Source organism: Ascidiella aspersa, chromosome 8 (genome assembly GCF_963924565.1).
Source record: "Ascidiella aspersa chromosome 8, kaAscAspe10.2, whole genome shotgun sequence".
NCBI lineage: Eukaryota > Metazoa > Chordata > Ascidiacea > Phlebobranchia > Ascidiidae > Ascidiella > Ascidiella aspersa.
Genome location: NC_139454.1, coordinates 5,723,585 through 5,747,915, shown reverse-complemented (window position 1 = coordinate 5,747,915; position 24,331 = coordinate 5,723,585). Strand labels below are relative to the sequence as shown.

The 24,331-nt window shown below is 37.6% G+C and overlaps 2 protein-coding genes across 2 annotated transcripts in view; one reads left to right on the top strand and one right to left on the bottom strand.

Moving 5' to 3' along the window:
* Window positions 1-518: 518 nt before the first annotated feature.
* Window positions 519-7,073, top strand: LOC146135498 (uncharacterized). The gene is made up of 8 exons (XM_083395742.1): window positions 519-672; window positions 1,332-1,448; window positions 2,495-2,605; window positions 3,316-3,477; window positions 3,983-4,071; window positions 4,951-5,296; window positions 5,707-5,799; window positions 6,271-7,073. Exons 1-8 carry the CDS (start codon window positions 618-620, stop codon window positions 6,456-6,458), a joined length of 1,161 nt encoding a protein of 386 aa, XP_083251868.1. The 5' UTR covers window positions 519-617; the 3' UTR covers window positions 6,459-7,073.
* Window positions 7,074-7,756: 683 nt separating this feature from the next.
* Window positions 7,757-24,331, bottom strand: part of LOC146135333 (cilia- and flagella-associated protein 47-like) — a 118,398-nt gene continuing 101,823 nt past the window's right edge. Inside the window, 16 exon segments of the mRNA XM_083396354.1 lie at window positions 7,757-8,097; window positions 9,651-9,819; window positions 10,071-10,232; window positions 11,064-11,235; window positions 12,563-12,736; window positions 14,001-14,135; window positions 14,720-14,813; window positions 15,359-15,470; window positions 16,081-16,300; window positions 16,777-17,010; window positions 17,807-18,026; window positions 18,685-18,820; window positions 19,948-20,144; window positions 20,958-21,162; window positions 21,927-22,093; window positions 23,400-23,594. Of these exon segments, the coding sequence (XP_083252480.1) occupies window positions 7,876-8,097; window positions 9,651-9,819; window positions 10,071-10,232; window positions 11,064-11,235; window positions 12,563-12,736; window positions 14,001-14,135; window positions 14,720-14,813; window positions 15,359-15,470; window positions 16,081-16,300; window positions 16,777-17,010; window positions 17,807-18,026; window positions 18,685-18,820; window positions 19,948-20,144; window positions 20,958-21,162; window positions 21,927-22,093; window positions 23,400-23,594 (2,814 nt within the window). The 3' untranslated portion in view covers window positions 7,757-7,875.

Here is a 24,331-nt window from a genome sequence, read left to right as displayed (position 1 = left end):
TCAAAAGAAGACATAAATAAAAGTATGTTTTCCTTTCAACTGAAGGACAGCGGAAAGTTGTAATTAAACAAACAGAGGTCACAGACTAAACAGTTCGGAAAGCTCTGGTCTATACAGCTAAACGAGAATTTGTGACCGGGTTGTTCAGCATGTTACTACAATAAATACAAATTTCGGAAGCATTAGGTTTTAACATTATTTTGTGCTTTAATTAGTTATATGCTTTTAAAATGCCTGACATCATAAGATTGTTTCGCCGATTGTCAGAAGACCACCTGGCGCAATATAAGATTGCACACGCTCTACACAATTGTGGTGCAACGCATACGTCAGCAACCGCCCAGCGCGTAATGACGCAATCGCACAAAGCTTCCTACTCAGAAATGACGTCACGCAATTGCAATAGTCAGCCATAGGATCTCTCACGTGCATGGTTGACAGGCTGTGTTGGCGTATATTTTCACGGTAAATATCTGTATTAGATGTATTAAGCAAACGTGACGCTTGGGCGTGGTATATAGGCGCGTGTATGCAACAGAGGTAAGACATAAGCAATACGGACAGGGAATATCAAACTGCCAGCAGGAAAAAGCATCAAGGGCGCTCTGCAAATCAAGATGCAAGTCTCTTTAATGTCGGTGATTGTTCTTTCCATTGTCGCCACTCAAGCAGGTGCTGTTTTAGAATATTTGGGCTCGTTAAAGGGGTTTGTTTTCGTAGACCTTAAGCTTTTCAGCAACGATGCAATTTTAAGCCTAAATTACCCTAAACCCTTTGCTATCGTGATCACTGTTTCGTTTGTAAGTAGAAAGAAAGCCTTTAGCTAATTATATAGGCACCGTCCTCCAAAAGAATAATGTAAGAATTAAAGCAACGCTGATCATTCCAAATAATAAAAAAAATAACATCGGACTTGGTCTTAACTAAGAGTTCATTTCATGTACAACCCTTGTAATTTAGTTCAGCAATATGCTACAGCGGCGTCTTGGTTCCCAAAGAAAGGTCTAGGGAAATTTGGTTCTGTAACTAAAAAGCTATTAGCAAATGAGTGCGACTGAAGTTTATTTGGGGAGTTTGAGAAAATATTCTTCAAAATATATCCCTTTTCCAGATTAGAATGCTATGGATATTATTCACTTTTACCTGATTGTAATATTTATTCCAATCACCTATTTAGATGTGTGAATATAATATTCAAATACCTTCAGGTTTCCCAGTCGAGGCACTATACATTATTTAAAATGGTAGCAATGAAAACTTTTTTGCTATTTTATTATTGATGGATTATACAGTGCAATGCAAAAAAATTAAAACAATATTTATATTTGAAGCTGGTCAAACTCCCGATGTATATTGGAGTATGAACAACTTTGACAACGGACTTATCAAACCTAACATTCCAACAACGTGGTCGTATAAAAAGAACATCACTGGTCAAAAGGGCCTCGGTTAGTAATCTATATAACTATCTATTAATAAACAAATTTACTTGTAATAAGTATTCATATTTTCTTTGTTACGCAATCGTTTTCTTTATTACGCAAGTTTTTTCGTTCAAAGCATGCCAAAACTATAGAAGCGTCTACTAAATATCAATTAAAGTAGGGCTTACACAAAAAGTTGCAGCATGATTTCATTAGATTTGCGCCTAGAATATATTTGTCATATTACCCATAATTATACCCACTGGCGGTGATACAATTGAGTGTTGATAATATATTTTAACTAATGTTTAAAGAAAATTTGTTTGTGGCTTTTGCCTTACAAAACAACGACAGCTTAATAGCGGTTACTTTGACACCGTGTTTTTAAAGAGTTTAAACTCGTTCTGGTGTCAAAAATCCTTATAATGAACGAGTCATAACAACAACAAACATTATAGCCCTTGCAAAGGAGCACATTTTGTTTTTAGCTAATTGTCTGTGGGTGTACTCGTATATTGTTTCGCTCTATTAATAAGCTATGACACCATCGCTTGTGGAAGCTATACAAATCTGCAGTTGACTCTCATGTGTGGGTCGCATATGTGGGATGCACTACTTGGTCCATGACGTGATTTTGCTTTGTAGTTTTAGCAAAACAGATTAGCACGAACCGAAAGAGTCGAGCAAAGTAAATCTACACAAGCAAATTAATATGTATTTTTTTCGTTTAGTTAATTTTACTCTCCGAAAATATAAGTAGGGCCTAAAAGTTTACTAAAATAAAAACGTGTGGATGGTGTTTAATTTTGGACATCGAGAGTCTTCCGAAAATTAAAATTATCAACTAAACAGCGTTATATACGGCTGATTTTTATTCTACGTAATAAGATTAGTTGCCAAACCTGCCTTTAAAGCCTACTTTACACGAGATGGACTTAAAGAGCTGCAGAAAGCCATCCAAAATTGATAACTACGCACAACAAGCTGTCGAAGTTATCAGTCAAGCAACGTTGTGTACAACTTTTAGCGGTAAATTTGCCAAACTTTGTTTAACCGTAATCTGAACGCAGGGATAGTGCCTGGAATTTACGGTTCTGCAATAGAGGTCAATGGTTCAACCTTGACCGTGGGAATATCGGACACAAACATCACTTGTATCGTTCAGCCATGGAACTGCAAAGGTATCGACTACCTTAGAACATTTATAATAAAAAAAATAGCTCTTGGATTAGGACACAGGTTAACTTGGTTAACCTTATAAAAATACTGAAAATTCGTTTAAACACAATGAAGTTTTCATAATGAACCAAAACAGTAAAAAGCCCTTTAAGAATGAATGAGCTTTTTAATTTATACAATTATATTTCTTGTTTAAACTTGTAAAAACTTAGTTCATATTGGTTTAAAGCCGGGGTACTGTACATTATCTTTAAAATAGCCACCACGAGGATAAATGACAGCACTATTGGCATCACAAATTGACGTAATAATAGTTAGGTTACGATTTAGTCCAGGGGTCAGCAACCTTTTTCTAGTCTTGGGCCTGGTCCAAACTCAGAAAGGTATTTGCGGGCCTTATTACATTTTGATTGATTCTTTTGTAAAAAAACGTTCAAGTTTAAAGAATTTTATTTTTAGGGGTGCACAGGAGCCATGCCCCCTCTTAAATTTATAAATATTATTCTCTTAGGAATTTGTTTTGTAGCATTTATGAGCAGTACGAACGATAGTCGATCAGAGCGTATTTATTTTTGTTTGATACGGCAGTTCATACAATGGCAAAACCTAAGGAAAAAGTTCTTTTTGCACCTCCCCCAAATTTTTCGGTTGGTTACGCCACTGGTTATAGCACCTTTTAGTAAACATAAACAGGTGTTTGTCGCTCACGCAGGACAAGGCTTTTCGTTCGCCATTTGGATGTACCAGTACAAAAACAACCCTGGCTTTTCTTGCTGCATTATGAAGACGGGGCTCTTCTGCAGGGACGTCAACCCTGGCACGTTTCTTAATCTGGAAAGCAACAAACTGAACGCAGTGGTTAGAATGGACGATGGTAAGCACTGTGTATAAGTTTACCTCTTTTGCTATCAATCTTCACATATAGTTACCGAGAACTGTGTGTTTAAGTCAGTGTTGTAACGATTTAAGTCAATGACTTGACTTGACTTGACTAAAGTCACCATTTTTAAATAATTTGATTTGACTTCTTTTTGGCAAAATGACTTGACTCTTAAGACTTTCGGTCAAATGACTTGGGTTGAAACAAATTGTTTTCATTGTGCCTTTTTATAAAATGTGGTTATTATTCTTAGTTTTTACACATAAAAAAATTTGCTGGTTATACGTTGTGTTTTTGTTGTTTTTTAGTCGAGTGATTACTCGTAATCAAATGAGTTTACCAATTTTAATGACAAGACTTAGAATTGACTTGTTCTAATAATGACTTGACTGGGACTTGATTTGTTATTTATTCAAAATGACTTGACTGGGACTTAAAGTTATTTTTGAAATGACTTGTTTACAGTTAAGTTCAAACGATTTCTTCCTACTTGTGCCAGGTCAAACTTACTTCGCTTCGACCAGTTCCACTCCCGAGGCAACCTGGGTCCATGTAGCCCTGACGTGGTCACAATCTGCCGGAGTCAAGGTAACAGTTAGTGAAGCTTTCAATCTTTTTTATTCGATCTTGCATACAAAGACAGGCAATTAAAGTATAGGGATAATCAAGGCAAAACATCGAATGCTCAGATTGGAATTTAAATGGGATATGTATCTAGTACTGCTGTTTATTTCGGGAAATTGGAACCGATATAATTTATTGTTTTACCGAGTAAGGTTGTGCCTTTAATTGTAGGCTAGTTACGCGAGTGGCAAGTTCAAATCAAGGGCTGTGCTTACTTTAAATGTAGCTATGTCGTCAGCGTCAGCATTTTTTCGGGACTCCAATTATCTTTGCCTAATAATTAAGTGTCAATCAAGCGTTATTGGTCGGCGCAAAAGTGTAATACCAGGTGCAGAGTTCGGAATTTCCCTAATGCGATAAGCTGCTAGGGAACATTCACTTGTAAAACAAGCTGGCATTGGACAAAATACCTATGGGGTTACTTAAGGTCAACTCGAGGCCAAATTCAGCGAGGTTATGCACAGCGTAATTGCCAAGTATTGGTTACGCATTACGGGCAATATAATTTTTGTGCTATTTTCAGCATATTATGTGACTGTATAACAGATAACGTTTGTACTTAAGTAAAACTGACGCATAATGCTGCTGTATAAAACGAGACTGAATTGCTGGAGTTCATTGTGTTGCATTATACTCATTTTAAATGCAATTTGTCTTGGTTCTACCGATACCAACTGGTATCGCGTGTCGCCTACTTTCCGACATAATTGGTCTTTCCAAAATAGGATCTATACAAAATTTTTGATTAGAAAATTCCAAAAAATAATGCAATTTGCTCAACGATTCCGAAACGAATAAAAAATTAGCTGCCAACGTTAATCGTCAATCCTTCGCCCTTTTCAGTTATTCATCAACGGAACGGAGGTGGTCTACACAGACGGGCCCTCAAGCGAGACCAGGGCCAGCCAAACACCCTACTTTAAGTTGATCTCACTTGGGGCTGCATCAAGTTTTTTCGCCACAAAGCTGGATGAAGCCAAAGTGTGGAACAAGGCAATTCCGTCTGCGTCTGTCGAGCGATCCATGTTTGAGGGTACTGCGACAGAAACCACCAAAACTACAATAACACAGACAGCAACGACAACATCTAGACAAGAAACAACAAAGACAACATCAACAACAACAGCAACTTTGGCTACAGATAATCCAACAACATTGCAGAGCACTACTGCCGCTACTCAAAATTCAGGTAAAAATTAGGGAGGTTTCGATATTTTTAGGAAGTTTCGGCATTTGTTTCATACCACTGGTAAGGTTGTGTGTTTTTGTCTTAATGAATTATCGAAATTGTTTAATTGAAAGGGTTCTTAAAGACGACAAAATCTTGCGAAAAGGCTCACAAGTCTTGTATAGAAAACTCGATTTTAAACGTAAGACATTACGCCTAGAACTCAGTGGAATTTATGTTCAAGTATTCGGCTTGGCGGTTTACGACTGCTTACATTGCAAGCTAACCAAATTTCACAACAATTTTTTTTTACGAAACAAATGGAGGCCCGTCTTTTATTTTACCGCTAGTTATGACTAGTGCATATTGATTACCAAAAGTTTTCCAATATTACAAACATATTCATTCCATAATACCATTTATCTAACAAGTAACAACAAAGAAACCATCAACAACAACTGCAACTTTGGCTACAGATAATCCAACAACATTGCAGAGCACTACTGCCGCTACTCAAAATTCAGGTAAAAATGAGGAAAGTTTCGGTATTTGTTTCATACCACTGGTAAGGTTGTGTGTTTTTGTCTTAATGAATTATCGAAATTGTTTAATTAAAAGGGTTCTTAAAGACGACAAAATCTTGCTAAAAGGCTTACAAGTATTCCAATATTATAAACATTTTTATTCCATAATACCAATTGTCTAACAAGTAGCAACAAGTAGAAATTTGTTAAGTTTCTGATTAGTCTGGTGAAGTTAAACAACTCGCATGCACAGTTTTCGTAGTCACAAGACATTTTAGACATGCCAACAACTATTTTAGTAAAACAAAATGTGTTTCAATATTTTCAAATAGCTGTATGGCCCACTTTAAGTAGTCTCATGCCCACAGTTTGCGAACCATTCACGGTATTACAACAATGAATATAAAGGCCTAGAAAATATTCTATATAGGCCTAGTTTCATCACGTAGGCTAAATTTTATGTTCATTTAGGATCTTGGAAGTGGATATTGCTAGCGGTCTGCCTCATTTTTCTGCTCGTGATTGCCATCATGATCTTCCTCCTGTTGAGAAGAAGACAAAAGAAGAAGAAGAAGAGCTTCCAACCCGTCGCCATGTATCACGTCTACACAGACACGAGTGGAGTGACGTCATCCGTCGTGATGAGTGAGAAGGAGTGACGTAATGTGACGTGCCACAATTAGACGTGTCACTTGTCACCAGAGTGGACTTGCTTGACTCGCAGCTGGAAGTTTTGAGACAAAACCCTCTCGAAACGGTTTATCTTTCTAATTCAAATGTTTGTTTTCGAACACTAAACGTTGCTAAAAATCAAGTCAAAAGAAGGCAACGTTTTCATTTTTTATTTTTAAGTCTTTTTTATTTCATTATAAAACGTTTTTTTATTTTAGCGACTAATTTATATACGAAAAAACAACTATTATTTTAGTGGGTTACAAAGTTGCTACTATTGCATTTTATTTCTGTTGTATTTTGCTATTTTTGTATTTTACTATTGTTGTATTTTATTTTTAACCTGATAGAGTTACCGGTAGTCAAAAAACTTCTTGTTTTAGAGACATGAATAAAGGTTTTGCACACATTTATTTTTAGTGATAAACTATTACAAAATCACACCTAAAGTTTGTTTACAGAAGGGGGTATATGAAACACTTATTAAATATAGAATCCTAATATATCTCTAACAAAATGATTATGAAAGCATCGTTTTCCTTCGTTTCATTTTCTGTTCCTATGAAGTATTTTTCATTCTTCTATTGCAAATAAAACCAATCTTTTAAAAAAACGAGACTCGTGTGTTAAATAAAATGTCTGGCACATCTGGTACTAGTGGGGGCCCGTGTTCAGAAAATGACCGAAATAGTAACCACACGAAAAATATAAATGTGAAGTAATAACTGTGTTAAATTTTTTTCGTGACGTATTTTTTCCATTCTAGAACCTGGTAGCTATTTTGTTAATTGACAAATAAGTGTGTGTTTGTGTAGCAATTGCCCAGAGTGGTTTTGAAAAGTATAGACACGATGACCAGTACACGACATGAGATTCACCTTTAACATGTTTCTGTGACATTTTAAAAACTTTTTAACATCTTCCGTGGCATTTTCACAACTTTGGGTTTGCAAACCAGGATGGAAAACATTCCATAGCATCCATGTCCAATAGCCTAATAAGTTTAAGCCTCCGTTCTAATACTTTGTTACTGGATCACGTTTTTGTTCTTTTTTGTTTGTTTGTTTCTCTCAAAGTGCATGTCATCTGCATTTAACGTTTTAGATTTAGAAGTTAAGACAAAAACGTCGATTTCCAACACATCACTTGCTAAATATGCAGCAACAGTTTAAACCATTTTTCCCTTTTTTACTATTAAAATAATAAACTTTCCAGTATATATATAATAAAACACAAATTTGATATATAAAAAATATACGATAAACGCAAAACCCTGTACGATAAAAAGCCTACATACATGCGAAGCAAAAAACGAAGCCGGCCAAACTATATAGGAAAATCCTCTACCATTATAAAACTTGTATTCACCAACCAGCCAAAACAACTCAGCAATCCTAAAACAAACTACTGTGACGTAATGCGCGTCACGAGGGGAGTCCCCTTGATCGGGGAAGAAACAGCCGTTGCGGACAACTTGATGTTTTTCCTCACGTAGTTGACCCGGGGCCGTTGGACCAGCGGCCGCGGCCTGGACAGGGTCGAGGCCAGGATGGCCGACTGGACATTGGGCACGTGATACTCAGGGGTAATCCCCTTAACGTCGTAGGTCCACTGCATGTCCAGAGTCTGCAAAAGGGTGTACGGTTTAAGAAGACAATACGTTTAGGGCAGAATTATAGGAGTAATTTCGACTTTATGCTATATAGTTTGTTAGAAATTTGACGTTAGACTTTTGGACGAGCATAATGGTTGGAGGTTTTAGTAAGAAGTAGTAAGAATATCAAACCCATACAGAAGTAGGTTTCGAAATAACTCTTTATTCCTTTTCAACAAATCGAAAAGGCACTGCATATAACTGTATACAACTATTTAGAAAATAAATAAAGAGTTATTCGAAACGTTCAAAATGATACCTACTTATATATGGGCTTTGATACTCTTATTGCGTAGTAGTGAGGCATTATTTAATTATTTATTCAATTTTTTGAACCCTGTTGAGAGTTTTTTTTTGTGCTTTTGTCCTGAAATGCATAAAAAAATATTATAGTTTGTGTGTTTAATTTTTTTTCTCTTTTAGTATTGCTATAAAAGCTATCAAAGCATCAAACGCTTCATTGTTCAAAACTTCCAAAACCAAATACAAAACGTAGCCTATTTCAAAAGTTAATGGCAACAAGTCGAAAAGACTTTAAAGTGGAGAAAAAATATTACCATAAATCGAATATAAATTTATTTCCCAATACAAAAGAAAGTCTCGACCTAATAAACTAAAAAAGCATCACCATTTGGCCTAATGACGTCATTTGGTATCGAATCTAATCGCGATATTTTTCGCCAAAATATCGATATCGATATCGGAACCAAATACTAAGTATCGGGTGTCAATCTGCCTCGAATCCACCCCCGACCAGTGACCGCAACTTTAACCACAACAAAAGCAAAAAAAAAATATTATTGACGTCTGCAAGCACCGAGTCCGACTCGAGTAAGACCAAGTAAAGCTACTCCCGAGTCCGGACGTGCGCATGTACAGTACCAAATTTTGAAACTGATATGGCGGCCAAATGTAAATTGTAAAGGCGGAATAGCATATGGTCGCTTTCCAACCATATGTAGTTAGTGCAGGGGTTCTTAAACTGGGGTCCATGGACCCCTCGGTGGTCCGTGAACTGGTTTTGGGGGGTCCATGAAGGTCTAATTGAAATATTAGTGTATATTTAAAAAGCAATCAATTTATTAAAAAAAACAATTTAATTAAAAATAAAACAGTTTTGCACTGAATGTATTTAGACTCCATTTCACTTTCACATTTTTGGACCAAAATCAGCAAATTTTTGAAGTTTACTTTTACTGTGACGTCAATTTATGACGACATTTTTTAATTTTTTTTGCCTACAATGGTCCGTACGGGATGAAAGAAAATTTTAGGTGCCGCGGTAAAAAAAGTTTAAGAACCCCTGAGTTAGTGGATGAATTATTATATGGCACCCCTATAAGTGGTTTGCTGAATATCCACCTTAAATTAGTTCGTAAATGGGTTGAATACAGGCTGTAGAGTCGCAGCCGGATTCGGGACTCGACAAAATCGCAAATTTTGCCGGATTCGGTAGTCGGACTCGGGATTATTTTTCAACCGACTCCGTACCCCTGGTTAGTTTCGACGAGAGCACTTCACCAACCTGAACGATGAGCCTAGCCTTATAAGATCGTCCGTACATAGTCGGGGTGAAGCTGAGGTTAAGGCGGGTTCCGTTGGTCCCCTGGGGCAGGAGCTCGCCACTCTCGGGACTCACAGAAAGCTCGGGGTCGCTTCCCGCCACAAAGAAGGCATTGTAGGGGGTCGCGTGCCTGAAATCAACGGGACAGCAATCAGTGTTTCGAAACAATTTCTTTTTGAAGTATTTACACTGGGCAAAAGAGATTAATCCAGACGTACAGCTTTTTCATTTATTCCAAAAGTATGGTTTAAATGTATAAAAAATTCAATTTTTAAATTGCTGTTAAAATATTGAGCATATATACATATCCCTTTACGACAAACCCTATCATGAATAAACCAAGTCTAACGAAGATAAATCAATTTGACGTCCAACGCTTACTTGGAATGACTGAACAACACGAAGCTGACAGTCGAGCTCTTGCCCAACCCCGCCGCCTCCACGTTTATGACGTCATCGGGAGGGGGTTCGGTCGCGGTGAGGGTGAGGGGGAAACTCCAGATGCCCCCCGTGGCTGACGTCACAGTTAGGTTGACGGTGTGGCTGGAGAAAGCAAAACGTGATAAAAACTAGATGAATTTTCTGGGTGTGAAAGAAGTGTTTCCGGCAAATCTTAAAGGGAAAAGTTAATGATTGTTTTATTAAGCAATGAAAGATACACACAAATATGTGGGTTAACAATCGTGATCTAACCCTTCTGAAGCTGCTTTTTGACCAAGGATTATGGCTTACGTATCTTTAGTACACCGAAATTGAAGTGTACTGTAGATCCTGTTTAATGTGGAGTAGATTGTACTAACAGCATGTAGCAAGCATTGGCGTATGGTCGCCAAGCACCTACGAGTAACTAACAATGTGTGCCCCTACCGCGACAAGATAGAGTAACCAACTGCTGTAAGTACAACTATAATTTGACGGTACCATGTGCTCATTGACCGTGAACCGTTTGACTGCAAGTAATAGAATTCTTACACAATTAAATAGGTCATAAAGCACTTGCACCAAAATGCGCTTCAGCAAAATCACTGGTAGTCTAAACAGGAACAACCCGGCAAATAAATACAAGTACATTGCTGGGTTCATTTAAATAAAAATATGAAATTTAGCTAACATCTACCACAAAAGTGACAATTATTGGTATATATTAGTTTGCAGAGTGGAAGGTATTGCTTACTCTGGCGCTAAGTATAATTTGAGAATTGCATTTAACTTAGTTTTTACATTTTTGTCTGTGTTAGCTTTGTAATAATATTTTGTACGTGGTTGAAAAGTTCGCCAATGAGGCCTCCCGAAAATGGAAAATATTCTGCGTTATCCATAAAAAGGCTCCAACACAAGGAGACAACATACAGAGAAGACTACACAACAACCCACCTGAGCATCCGGAATGGAGAGAAGACAAGGTTGAAGAGTAGGAGAACCACTCCGGAGTGTGGATCTCGTTCCATCCGTACAATACTCACCGCCAGCGCCTGCTCGAGCTGCAGTCGGGCGTCCGGGTCCGCGTACTCGATTCGGTGCGAGAACTCATCCGCCACGGCGTGCCCTGGACGAGTTTGAACGAGTTTAGATCACTGGTTTAGTTTATAGTGGGTTTGTGCCAGTTTAGATAGTGTTTTGACGAGTTAAGAACAGTGGTCGAGTTAGTTTCGAGCGAGTTTTATAAAGTTGCAGGCGGTGTCGAGTATTTACAGCAGTGATCGAGTTAAGAGCTTGCTTTGTAGAGTTTTACAACATTTTTTTTTCGGGTTAAATTCAATTGAAATTAGAACAAGTACGCATAAGTCTGGAGAAGTTATTAAAGTTAAAGTGGGTTTGGACGAGTGTAAGGTGGGTGCCTTGTACGAGTTTGATCGAGTTCAGATCACTGGTTCAGTTTATAGCAGGTTCGTGCCACTTTAGAGAGTATTGTGGCGGGTCAGGAATAGTGGTAGAGTTTAGAGCGTGTTTTAAAAGTTTAAAGCAAGGTGGAGTTTATGGCACGATTTGTAGAGTTTTACATTATTTTTACTTCGGGTTAAAGTCAATTGAAATTTAGAACGACTACAAATAAGTTTGGGGAAGATATTTAAGTTAAAGTGAGTTTGGACAAGTTTGAACAAGTTCAGATCGCTGGTTTAATTTATAGCGGGTTCGTGCCACTTTAGAGAGTGTTTGGACGAGTGAAGAACAGTGGTCGAGTTTAGAGTGAGTTTTACAAGGTTGCAGCAGTGGTCGAGTTAAGAGCTTGCTTTGTACAGTTTAATAATGTTTTTATTCGGGTAGAGGAAAGTGAAGTTTAGAACGAGCATAATTTTGAAGAAGTTATTAAAGTTTAATTGAGTTTGGACGAGTTTGAACGGGTACAGATCACTGGTTTAGTTTATCGCGGGTTTGCAACAGATTAGGGAGTGTTTTGACAATTTAAGAACAAAGGTCGAGTTAAAAGCTTGCTTTGTAGAGTTTCACAACATTTTTTCGTTGGGTTAAATTCCATTGAAGTTTTGAACGAGTAACAATAAGTCAAGTTATTAAGGTTAAGGTAAGTTTTGACGAGTGTACAAGACGAATTTGAACGAGTTAAGAACAGTGGTCGAGTTCAGAGCGAGTTTTACAACAAATTATGGTACAACTTGTGCAGATTTGAAAAAAGAATCAGAATAGGAAAACGCACAGAAAGTAAAAAGGATGTTATGCAAAAACAGACATGGCACGTTAGAAATAATATCCCATCAGAGGTAAAAATGAAAAAAAAAAAAAAAAAATTGCAATTAAGTCAAAAAAATTGCAATTAAGTTATCCAATGAGTTCTCTGTGAAAAAAAAGCGATAATCTCTTCACTTAAAATAGCAAAAAAAATTAAAATTTAGGTGAATAACAACTAGCTGACTCACCTTCGACCGCCACGCCGTCGCTTATCCCGGATGACCTTCGTTGTTGACCTAGGGGTGTGACCGCCCTCAAGCGGGCAAGGTTGTGACCGGAAGATGAGCTGGGCACCGCACCGGTCAAGGTGACCTCTAAACGCTCCTCGATGCGACTGCGCGCCTGACAATGGAGGGTGGCTTCTGTTTGTAAGAAAAGCGACAAAAAACGAACGTTAACGCTTAAATCAGTGATTCTTAAACTTTTTCCTTGACCAACTCCTTTCAAATCACCATATAGTATCATGTTGAAAAATATGAGAACCAACAAGACAAATAATGTATATCAGTTGTTAGTAGCCTTTTCCTTACTGTATCCTTTCAAATCACCAACCAATTCTCGCACCCCCTTCTAGAATTGCTTAAATAACAAAACCTATTGTAGTTTTATTTATACACATAACTGATAACACAATATCACAATGTGAGTAAGCTTTGGAACACAATAAACGGGTTTTTTAGTAACTTCAATAAAAATATAAAAGCCATAATATTTGATAAAAGCGACATTTCGCAATTTACAGACGTTTCAGCAATAACTCATGCCATCATCAGTGTAAAACCGCTATTATCTTTACTTGATTTTTACACTGATGATGGCATGAGTTATTGCTGAAAGCTTAATACTTAAGTGAGTAAACAAATAAATTACAGTAATAGATTTTATATGTCTGATTTAGCATTCCAACATCCCCTTGGAACAGTTCTATCAACCCTGGTTAAAAAAAAACTGCCTTAAATGTAAAATAACACGCTTCGGAACTGATGAAATGTTATTAAGTAAAGGACAAAATGGTAATAACACCTACTAGGCCGATCGATTTTTATAAAATACGTTACAAAGGCATCTACTGTAGTTCCAGGGTGTATCTAAAACTATATTCTGTAATTGTTGGTCAGCATGACTTTAAATAGTGTAGACCGCAGAATATACACAATTTGACCAATGCTTGAAACATAAAGGACGGTTTATGTTTCATATTATATAGTATACAAACATTGCTTTGGATTTCGCTGCTAATCAGGCATTCTTGAATTGTTGTAATAAGGCAAATTTTGTAACTTCATTAAACAAAATATGCCTATTAATACAGTACGAGAACAGAGAAGTTAAACAAACATACCTTTAATTAAAACTATAGTATAGACATTTAAAAATCAACAAATTGGTGCTAGCTAATAAGGACAACTAGTCCCAACCTCCCAATTATCTCAAAATCGGCATCAGCCTAACTAAAACTTATAAGCCTGACAATTATAGTTGGTTGACACACAAAAACTAATATGACGGTTAAACTTGTACGATCACAATCAAACTGAATTTGTATCCCTATATTTCTCTACACATTGCACAGCAATGGAAAAAAATATGTCTGTTAAATTTAAACAACAATTAGTTTCGCCTCACCTTTGCTTTCCGTTGACCTGACTTCGGGTATCCCATGAACGGGGAATACCCATCGTATGGCTTTAACTGAACCGTCGTCACCTCTGCTTAGCGACCTCAAGCGGTCATGGTCGACCTCAGATTTGCCGTTCAAGCCTGAAGACAATTTTAGTGAGATTTGTAGTGAAATTTAATAACAATTTGTTTCGGTAAGCTATAAGCCAAGTGATGGCGATACAACATATTTGGTGTTTTGGTAATTTGTGCTTCAATCTTAGTATGTGATTCCACAACAGAATCTTGCCTTCCGACAGAACACATAATGCCGCATATAAAAGTTCTAAAAGCTATTAATAGCTTGAGAAGGGCACCGCTTTGAGCAACAATCAGTCAGTAAGGTCTAAAACATTTAAATATAAATATGCATTTCGCCATATAAATGAATGGCATCATTAGTTTATCATATTCAATTTTAGAATACTGAAATAAGATAAATTAATAATTCCATTTATTTCCAAGGCGAAATGTATATCTATATTAAAAGACTTTGCTGATCGATTGTTGCTCGAAGCGTTGCGCTTCTATTTGAGCTTTAATTTTAAAGATTCTCAAATATTTCTCGTCACACTTGGGCATTAGCAATGGCACCGCGGTTGACAACCACTGCTATAGAGGCTGGAAATACATTCGCTTTTTTTACATACTGTACAATAGTGTGAAAGATGATTATATAAACTTGCCACTTAGATCTTCGATACCGTCGTGTTCGTCTGGCCAAGGTCTCCCGTCCTCACGACGAAGGGAAATGGTCAGAGCTCCCTCATGTCGGCGCATCTATTTGGAAAACGAAAAAAGCAAATGCTGTTAACATAACTTTGAGTAGAAGAAGGGTGGAAAAACGACAAAATACGTGCAGATTGTAGTCTGTTTGGCAGATTTAATTTCGTTGCTTTTTGGTTTGAGCTTGGTGTTTTGAGGCGACAGATATTGCGTAAATTAAACTGTTTAAAAATACACATTGCGCGAATATAGTTTCTCTTTGGAAGTACCTTCAAACTACTTGTTAAGCTAGTTCGCCATATGCTTGAGGTTACCCAAAACAGACCGATTGTATGAATGTCTTGTCGTAAATTTCATTTAACCACAAAATGAAGGATTTTCTAGCTCATTTAGTCTAAAATAATAGAAAAAAAAAAACACAACTGAAATTAGATGATCACGTAGCAATGTAACCAGAAGGATCAAAAATCCAACAATTCAACAAGGTAATTTCGCTCCAACCCATGAAGAAACACTTGTAAAAAGATTCTTTTGCCAAACGATAATAATAGGGCCTATGAAGAACTATATAGGGAGGTTTTAATACGCTTTTTACGAACCGCGTCCGGGGCGAAGGTAAATGGTATGTCAATTGTCTGACGAGGCTGAAGCTTAATGTTGCTTGTATGCTTGAGCAGGAGACAAAATGCTGAATCGGCCGTTATGCTATTCCTGTTGGGAAAACATAATAAACAAAAGTAAAATAGGGTTTCAGCCGATGATTTAACTAAAAGAAGGAAATTTTTCCAGACATTTTGATTAATTGAGGCACCAGTCTAAGTTAATAGTATTGCAACTACATAAAAACTGTTTGCATTTTTCAAAATATATTTTTACAGAAGCTACGCATTAAACATAATTACATTTATACTTATTTTTGTAGAGAAAAATTTATATTCCGACGTAACAGAAATATCAGTTAATGGTATTTAACTAAGATGTGCTATTACCGTCTTTACGACCAAAATGATAGTAGTTTAATAAAAATAACGTAAGTCCTCTGCACTTATATACCTAATCCATAATAAAAATGTAACCTGAAAACTATTTAGATAATTTAATTGCTGCTAAAAAAAATGCCAATTTTCAACAGACGCAACAATGCGTTGATTACTTTTTTATAGTGAGTATATTAAGATAGGTAACAGAGTAAGGGGTTAAATAACACTGGAGCTAAATATGGCAAGTAATAAAATTACATTGACAAACGCTTAGTTGGTGCTTCACCAATAATTTGCGCTTAACAAGGCAGACAAACTAACTCCAATGCGAGCATTTGAACCTTATAACAGATGAAGAAATCCGGTTGATTGTCTGATCGCGATCACGAATTGTGACGTCAGCCAGCACTGTGACGTCGGTCGGGTTGCGAAAGGGGAGAATGAGCGAGGTGCTGGAACCTGTGGCGGCGCTGACGCTCAGTGGTTCCATCGGCGCCGGCGCCAGTCCACGACCGGCCGCCAGGTATACGGCCTCGCCCAAATGTTTGCTACGAAGGGTCACTGCGAAAATAATATATTTTTTTAGCATTTTTAATCAATCAATCAATCAATTAATCAAACAATCCTAATTATACATTTTTAATCGATCAAACAATTTTTTTTAACATTTTCGATCAATAAATATTTTTTTAGCAATTTCAAACAATCATTATTTTTTAGCATATTGAATCAATTAATCAGTCAAACAAATAGTTTAATATTTTCAATTATTCAATCAATCAATCAATCAATCTTTTATTGCATTTTCAATCAACCAATCTTTTTTTAGCAATTTCAATCAATCATTATTTTTTAGCATTTCCAATCAATCAATCAATTCCAGACGCACTTTGTACCTTTTCTCTTAGAAAAAAAACTTACAATCCGGAAATAAACTTTGAAACAAGTAAACTACTTACAAACAAAAAAAAAACAGGTCCTATTTAAAGTTAAAGTAAACACAAATCCTTTTCAACACAGCAGCAGCTGCAGCCGACCTGTTGTCTGATGCGTAGACGCGCCGAGCGAAGTGGGCATGAACTGGACGGGAATGTCGACGCCCGATCGTGGCTGCACGCAAAAGCAGGGCGGTCGTTCCGAGCCATCGGAAAGACGCGCCGCTGTCGGCGGGATATCGAGTGAGAAATTGCGGCCGTTTGAGATGCTCGCCTCAACGTCGATTGGTTCGTCGCTCGGGTTCGAGATTGTGATGAACTGGCGCGACCACGATCCTGCCAAACAACGAGTTTGTTGTTAACAAGTGCCTTTAATAGACTTGGGAGTTTTTTTTATAGCTGGTGGGATTTGCATTTTATGCAAAGCTATATATTTTCGCTCGCAAAAAAGTGTCTCTTTTAAAGGGAGAAATGAGTTGTCCGCACGTTTCTGCCTTTTGCCTTTGCTAAGTCTGATAAACTCAAAGAAACGTCTTTTGTAATGTATTTTGTACAAACATTCTTACAAAAATTCTTCAAAGGAAGCTATATTGTGCTTACACATTGTTGTATAATAAATAAGAAATGATGCAAACCATACAACCTCCTTCCCCACTTTGTGTGCAAAATTGATCAAGAAACATAGGTTGATAATGGATTCAAAGACAAAAAATATGGGTTGGTAATGAATTAACTCTTCAGTTAATGTGACTGAGAAGTAAATAAAGGCATCAGCACTTATAAAAGGTGGGACGCAATTGCTATCATTCTGAGTTTCTATAGTCGAAGAATTAATTAGCACCTTCAGGTGTTGAACAGGTGAACAACATAGGTTAATTTGAAAAAGAATTCCAAAGCCAAATAGACTAATAAAGACATTTCGATACGTCATCATCATAAGTTAAAGGAAACATTCGACATTGTAACTGTAAACATGTGTTAAACTTATCAGCTTCTGCTGCTTGAATTATACGAAATAGAAAAAGCTAAACTAGCTCTCGTTTTCCACAGGACATTTTGTAATGGCTTGACCCGTGACTGTCACGTAACAATGCACCTTGATAATATTGTTTTTCTTCAATCCTGGCCTTACCGAGTTGGCAGTCCATCATTGGGAGGTGTGTCGGGGGCGGGGACACGCACTTGAGAAGAAGCTTGTACCAGAATTCGCCGGTCAGTTCGCTGCAGAACACCACCGAGCCCTCGCTTTGGCCAACCAGGCAAGGGGCGTACTGGAACCGGTAGGTGGCCGGCACGCGAGGCGCCAGAGAGAGGCTGTTCTCGCCGCTAACAGAGGTTCCTGAAACTTGGACCTGCGATATTTTGGAAAACGAGATTTTTTGAAGTAGAAAAACACACCGTGGTTGAAGAAGGTACATGAACTATTTTTAGGGGGGCCATAAAGGCTTTATTGAAATATTAGTGTATATTTAAAAAGTAATAAAATTTTCGAAGAAGTTGAATTAAAAATAGAACGTTTTTGCATTGAATGTATGTTTAGACTCCATTGCGCTTTTACATTTTTGGATCAAAACGAGCAGTTTTGAAGTCAATTTGTTATTGTAAGGTAAATGAATGACGTCATCAAATTTCTTGCCGACACTAGTCCACGCGAAGCAATTTTAGGGGTCCGCGATAAAAAAGTTTATGTATCTCTGGGCTAAAGATTCCTATGACCGCTTATATACGAAGATTATATTTATATAATGAAATAAGAAAAAGGTTGAAACGCATAACTAAACTTTGAAACCCGAACCTAAAAAATGAAATACATAGGCCAACATTAAAGGTAATCTGCTGGTTTTTAGGACGTTACAAAACTGAAAGGTTTATTTTTCAACTTGTAAAGAAAAAAACAGTTTATGATAAAAAAAAAGTTTTAGCTATCTCTATTATTAATGTTAGGTAAGTCATAACATTCTGCACAAATTGGAGATAATATTCGTACGGCAAAGTTTATCGAAATTTCACCTCAAATTTAACGTTGTCTGCCGACGGATTCTTGATTGGAATCTCAACCGTTTTGCTTCGCTGCACAGGACACGTGACCTCCAGTACGCCAATAGGATCGGCCGGTGCTGTGTTTACTTCAATAGAGTACCAAACCCTAAATAAACAAGGGTGAATATTCACTCACGTTGAAACTAAATGACGTCACTGGCTGTTTTCCAATAGATAACGTTAAGTTTGGAAAGTCGAACTATTTAGGACAGGGGTTCTTAAAATGGGGTCCATGGACCCCTTGGGGGTCCGTGAATTAGTTTTAAAGGGTCCATGAAGGTATAATCGAAATATTAGTGTAAATTTAAGAAGTAATACTTTTTTTAAAGAAAGCAGTTTAATTAAAAACAAAACGGTTGTGCACTGAATGTATTTAGACTCCATTCACTTTCAAATTTTTTAGACTGAAATCAACAAATTTATGAAGTTTATTTGTATTGTGACGTCAATTTATGACGTTATTTTTTGAAAATTTTTGCCTATCAGAGTCCACGCAACGTCAAAAAAAATTTTAGGGGTCCGCGGTAAAAAAAGTTTAAGAATCCCTGATTTAGGGTTTGACCACACATTGTTTGAAGATTAACAGGATTTGGGAAAAGCCAATCGATTTATTAAAACACTATTAACAAAGGGTCGAACTAATCTGATTAAGGCCAAGAGGTTGACTCACTTTTTGGTGAAATGAAGGTGATGAAGTTATAGGTTAGGTTTTGAGTAAGGTAAAAGGTTGTATAGGCTTTATTTTGTCATTTAATTCTTGTTTCGTCGGGTTTAGGTGTTATTCAGACGATTTTAGATCTTATACTGTCGTGATAATCACCGCTAATTTGGCTTTATTAGGTCTTGTGCTTAATGCTATGGTAATATGGATTATTCTAATTCCACTTTAGACGTTATTACGACTATCTATTAGTGTTTTTCAGGCCTTATTCCGAATGGTGTTTAATTCCGACGTTAATGTTGTTCTAATTTCGGCCAGGCTTGAGTCCATTCCGATTTAGACGAGTCGTAATAACGTCTAAATCGACTATAAGTATTAGTCCTATTTTGGTCTTATTCCGAACTGTGTTCTATTCCGACGAAGATGTTGTTCTTTTTTCGGTCTTGAGTCCAACCTTGCCTTTAAAATTCAGGTTGGTTCGCGAAATGACTGGAATCTCGAAGCTTAACATGTGAGTTGGGATTCACACAGGACGCGTTCACTGCTCGGGTTGGATTCAACTTCGTGCTTACCTGTATCCTGAGAGTCCCTCAATCTCGCTGAGGTGTTTCGGACGCAGGAAGTTGGGAGTCTTGGAAGTGTCCAGGCTCTTCGAGTGCTCCGGGACTTCCATCAGATTGGTATCATCGTCCACAACGAAGGCCAGGACGCCCGTGGTGACCCCGCGTTGCCAGGGCGATAGGGCGAACTCGTACTCTTCTGCTTCGCCCTGGACAAAAAATGGAAGATCGTTTTTGATACATCTGCTGGCCGATTGCCTTGGAAATACTTTTTGATCTGTCTATCAAAAAGTACAATGGCGCAAGACAAAATTTATAGGCTGAAAGTCCCCTTTTGGCACTTGAAGAATCAGCTCTTTATACTAAGATTTAGCAAAAAGTAGTACAAAGTGTCTAAAGCACAAAAACATGGGTAATCTGTGAGTATTTATGGTTCACTTTGTTCGCTTTTTGTTGAAACTTTAAACTTCTTGTCCAATTTCACAAAGGTTGTAACTTATAATTTATCTACTGTTCTGCAATTTCAGCCGTAACATATTCATGCCAAGTAAGATGTTTTTCTCATAATTTTACAATGCTTAGATTTATTTTAAAGACAAAAACTGCTTTGGTTTAATTGAAAAATTCATGAATTAACAGCTTAGGACAAGTGGTAGACTATCTCTAATCCATAAATCGAGCCAGCTCATGTATATACGGATACCACCTAACGCCTGATTTCTAAGCTAAAATACTGAAAATGCCAATGCCTTAAATTTTATTGGCCGACCTTTAATTTGTGATGCCCTGCATGGGATAGATGCGTAGTTTGTTTATTAACCTCTTACATTATAATTGTATAGTTGAATTTTTCATCAATCAGCTTTATAATATAAATGTGTGCGCCCTGGTTTGTTTACTGTCATGTATATATTTGATTTACCGGATGAATCCGTTGTACGAAATTTATTAAAACCGAAACGAAAGGTCTCAACGCTAATTACAGAATTTCAACATGTGCGGCCAAGGACCGAATCCCCTACCTTCATAACCGTGATCGCGTTGGCTCCGTCCAAGAACGGCAAGTCGGAGAAAACCTTGTACGTGAGCTTATTGGCCGAGAAGTTGGGCACCTTGACCGATCGCTTGCAAGTCTCACGGCATGTGGCCGATATCTCGAGGTGCTCCAGTGACAGTGGGCTTTCTCCTACGCCGCGAAGACTGAAAATGTGCTCTGTGCCGTCGCTTCTGCGAAAGGCAAGTGATTTTAAGCAGGGATGCGAAGTCGGTCAAAAATAAGCCAAAAAAAATGAGCCCGACTTTCACAATATGCTATTCCAACTTCATACCTTACAGTTTGTGGCCTTATCAGATGGACGACCGCTTTTACGTGCAAATGCTATGCGTTTAACAACTTTAGAAATGAAGTACCCTTGTACGCGTGGAGTAAACTTTATTTGCTTTAAAAAAATACAAATAAACTGAAAAGGACGGATTTGCAGAAAAATAATAAAGACCAACCGTCCAAATCATGTTCATGGAAGTTTGGTATATTTGTTAACCTAAAACGAGAGTACTAGAGTAGCTAAGTGGCAAGAAAAATGTCAAACTAAAAAAATCACTTGGAAAATTAGGCGTAACTCTTAACGCGGTCTGTAACGGGCAAAGTGAAAAAACTTGACTTTACTAACATACTGAGTAACTTGTTGAATATCCATCCTGAGTCCCGAGTACGACAAAATGTGAGATTTCGTCAGTTCCCGAGTCCGGCTCCGACTTTTTAGCCTGGATTTCAGCCATTAACGTAACCAAAATTAGGAAGTTATTCAGCAATAAACTTATAGGTTGCCATACATTTCACCCACTTGTTGGGCTATATGCCTTTACATTTTACAGTGTGTGGCCTTATCAGTTTCGAAATTTGATACTGCGCATGCGGAGGTCGGACTCAGCACTCGGGTAGTCTTAATTAATAGCAAAACAATCTATAGCTCTTCTCCAGGCGCGCTTACTTGTTTTTGATGGTTAGATTTCCGGCGATGGAGCACTCAACGTGCGGCTTGAACATGAGGGGGTAGTAGGTGGTCTGGCCCGCCTTGGCCAGCATGTACCTGGGCCCGTGGAACCCAGAACCTTCCACGGTGCACATCAGCTCCCAGTCGTGGTTCGACGCGTTTTGCTGCAAGAAACAAGTATAAGCTTAGGATTTGGACAACGCAGTCCAATCTCGCTTGAATAGCTAAGGCAAGCATTGAACAGAAGGCGTCAGTTGGAACAGGGTTTTTCAGATCATGAGCCGACGACTGCCATGGTTTAACAAGGTCAGATTTATTGGGTTTGGTCTTTAGCAGGATTTTCGCCAACACAATTGCGAAAGCAATACGACTGTATGTCTTGTATTCATTAATTTCGAACGGATTTATGCAAATGTCCCATGTTTTGTTGGCTTACAAAAAGTTAAGTATGATAATTGGGCCCCTGAAGCTTCGTTGCTCTACTTTTGAGAGACACTAATTCAGAAGTAATATGTTATGCAATTTTTTTTTTTTATGATACACGGCACTTTAATTGCAAGTCCACAAACACCAGAGAAGATACAATTTAAAGGGATTTTTGGATAAAAGACAACTGTCGTTAAAGCTACCTAACATTCTATTAAATATATCACTAAACACATAAATTTTACCAACCAGTACACCGAAAAGCCATCGCAGACTCACCGAATCTGTTGATCTATGATGCAAGCAGAGCAGACTAGAAAAACAACTAGCCTGCATTGAGGTTCGAACTCACGACCTCCGGTCAAGCCGGGACCGTCGCTCTACTAACTGAGCTACACAGGCTTAGAAGGGAACGAGTCGAGAAACAACCATGCGCCAATGCTTGCTCAATCTGTTAGTACAAGCAACCTACCAAACCATTACAACTTTGCAGTAGGTTTAAATGGTTAGACTTAATGGGATTGGTCCTTAACAGGATTTCGCCAACACTTGGAGAGAATTGCGGAAGCAATATGAAGAAAAAAAACACTGAGTCAGAAGTATAAACTGAATAAACTTTATGAAAGCACTTTAATTAAAAGTCCATCCGTAAAGGAGAAAATTAAAAACTCAAGTGTTTTGTGAATAAAGGACATGTAACTGGGCGATGGGTGTAAAAGCAACATAAAATGCTATTTAATATATCACTAATGACATAAATTTGACAAACCATTGCGACTTTTAAATGTTTTAACCGGCTAAGCGATTTACATTTCTCTTTAGAAATAGGAGTCTCTATCACAAGAAGCAGTGTATTGATCTCCGTGAAATACGCTTTTAAATCTATATGGATCACAGCACCAAACTCACAAAACCTTCATTCTTAGACATATTAGACTTTTTCAAGAGGTCGTGCATCCAACTTTGCAAGATACGCTTTTAAATGTATATGGATCATCCAACTAAACTTACAAAACCTCCATTCCCTCGTCACCCTCTACTTACAATGGGAATGCTCTGCGTGATGCTCTGGTGCGCCGGCGTGCGGAAATCGAATTTCGCGTTGGTGCCCGCTGGGTTGACGGTGCATTCGATCCTGAAGAGTCGCACGTCGCCGGGAGATTTAAGCACGATGTCGCATGGATAGTGTCCGGGGCCGTGAGGGGTGAAGTTCACTTCCAGTGGCACGCTACCGTCATCCTGTGGCCATATATTGGTACTTATTTAGTGTTGAGCGCTTATTTTTAAGTATAGCTAGGAATCGACACTATACAAAGCTACACCTTAGGCTTCAGCAAACCTTGATAAATATATAAAATGGTACTTCGTAAAATACGAAATTGCTTTCTTCTCTCCATAATTGTTGCACGGACAATGGATATTTTTCATAAACCTGTCCAGGTACAATAAGGCCCTTTTGAAAATGTAGGGATATAACCTAAATTTTTAACACACATTTATATCTTCTATATGTATAGTTAACAAACTACATCTCGCGGGTCATTCGTTCGGCCAATATTGCCGTAATCATGCTAAAAAAATTGGTTGATTGTTTTCGTAACGAAATAGTTTTGAGGAGTGAGTCTAAAACTATACTCTCATATTTTTTACAGAAACAACAGTTATTGAAAGTTTGCTTTTAATTTTGGTAAATACTCAAGTCAAAAAAAACAAACTCGAGCCAAATTTTATATCCGCCCGCGTTCATCTGTCCTTACAGCTACCCGATCCATTATAATTTAATATCAAGGAAGGCGACACTCAAAAAGTTCTTTGAAAACATTTTTTAATCGAAAAATTTTTCGAAAATTTTTTTTTTCGAAATCATTTTTTTGCTAGACGTATAAGAACACCAAAGCCCATACAGAAATAAGTATTATTTTGAACCCTTCAAATATATCTTTGACACGATGTCGAAAATAAACAAAGATTTATTC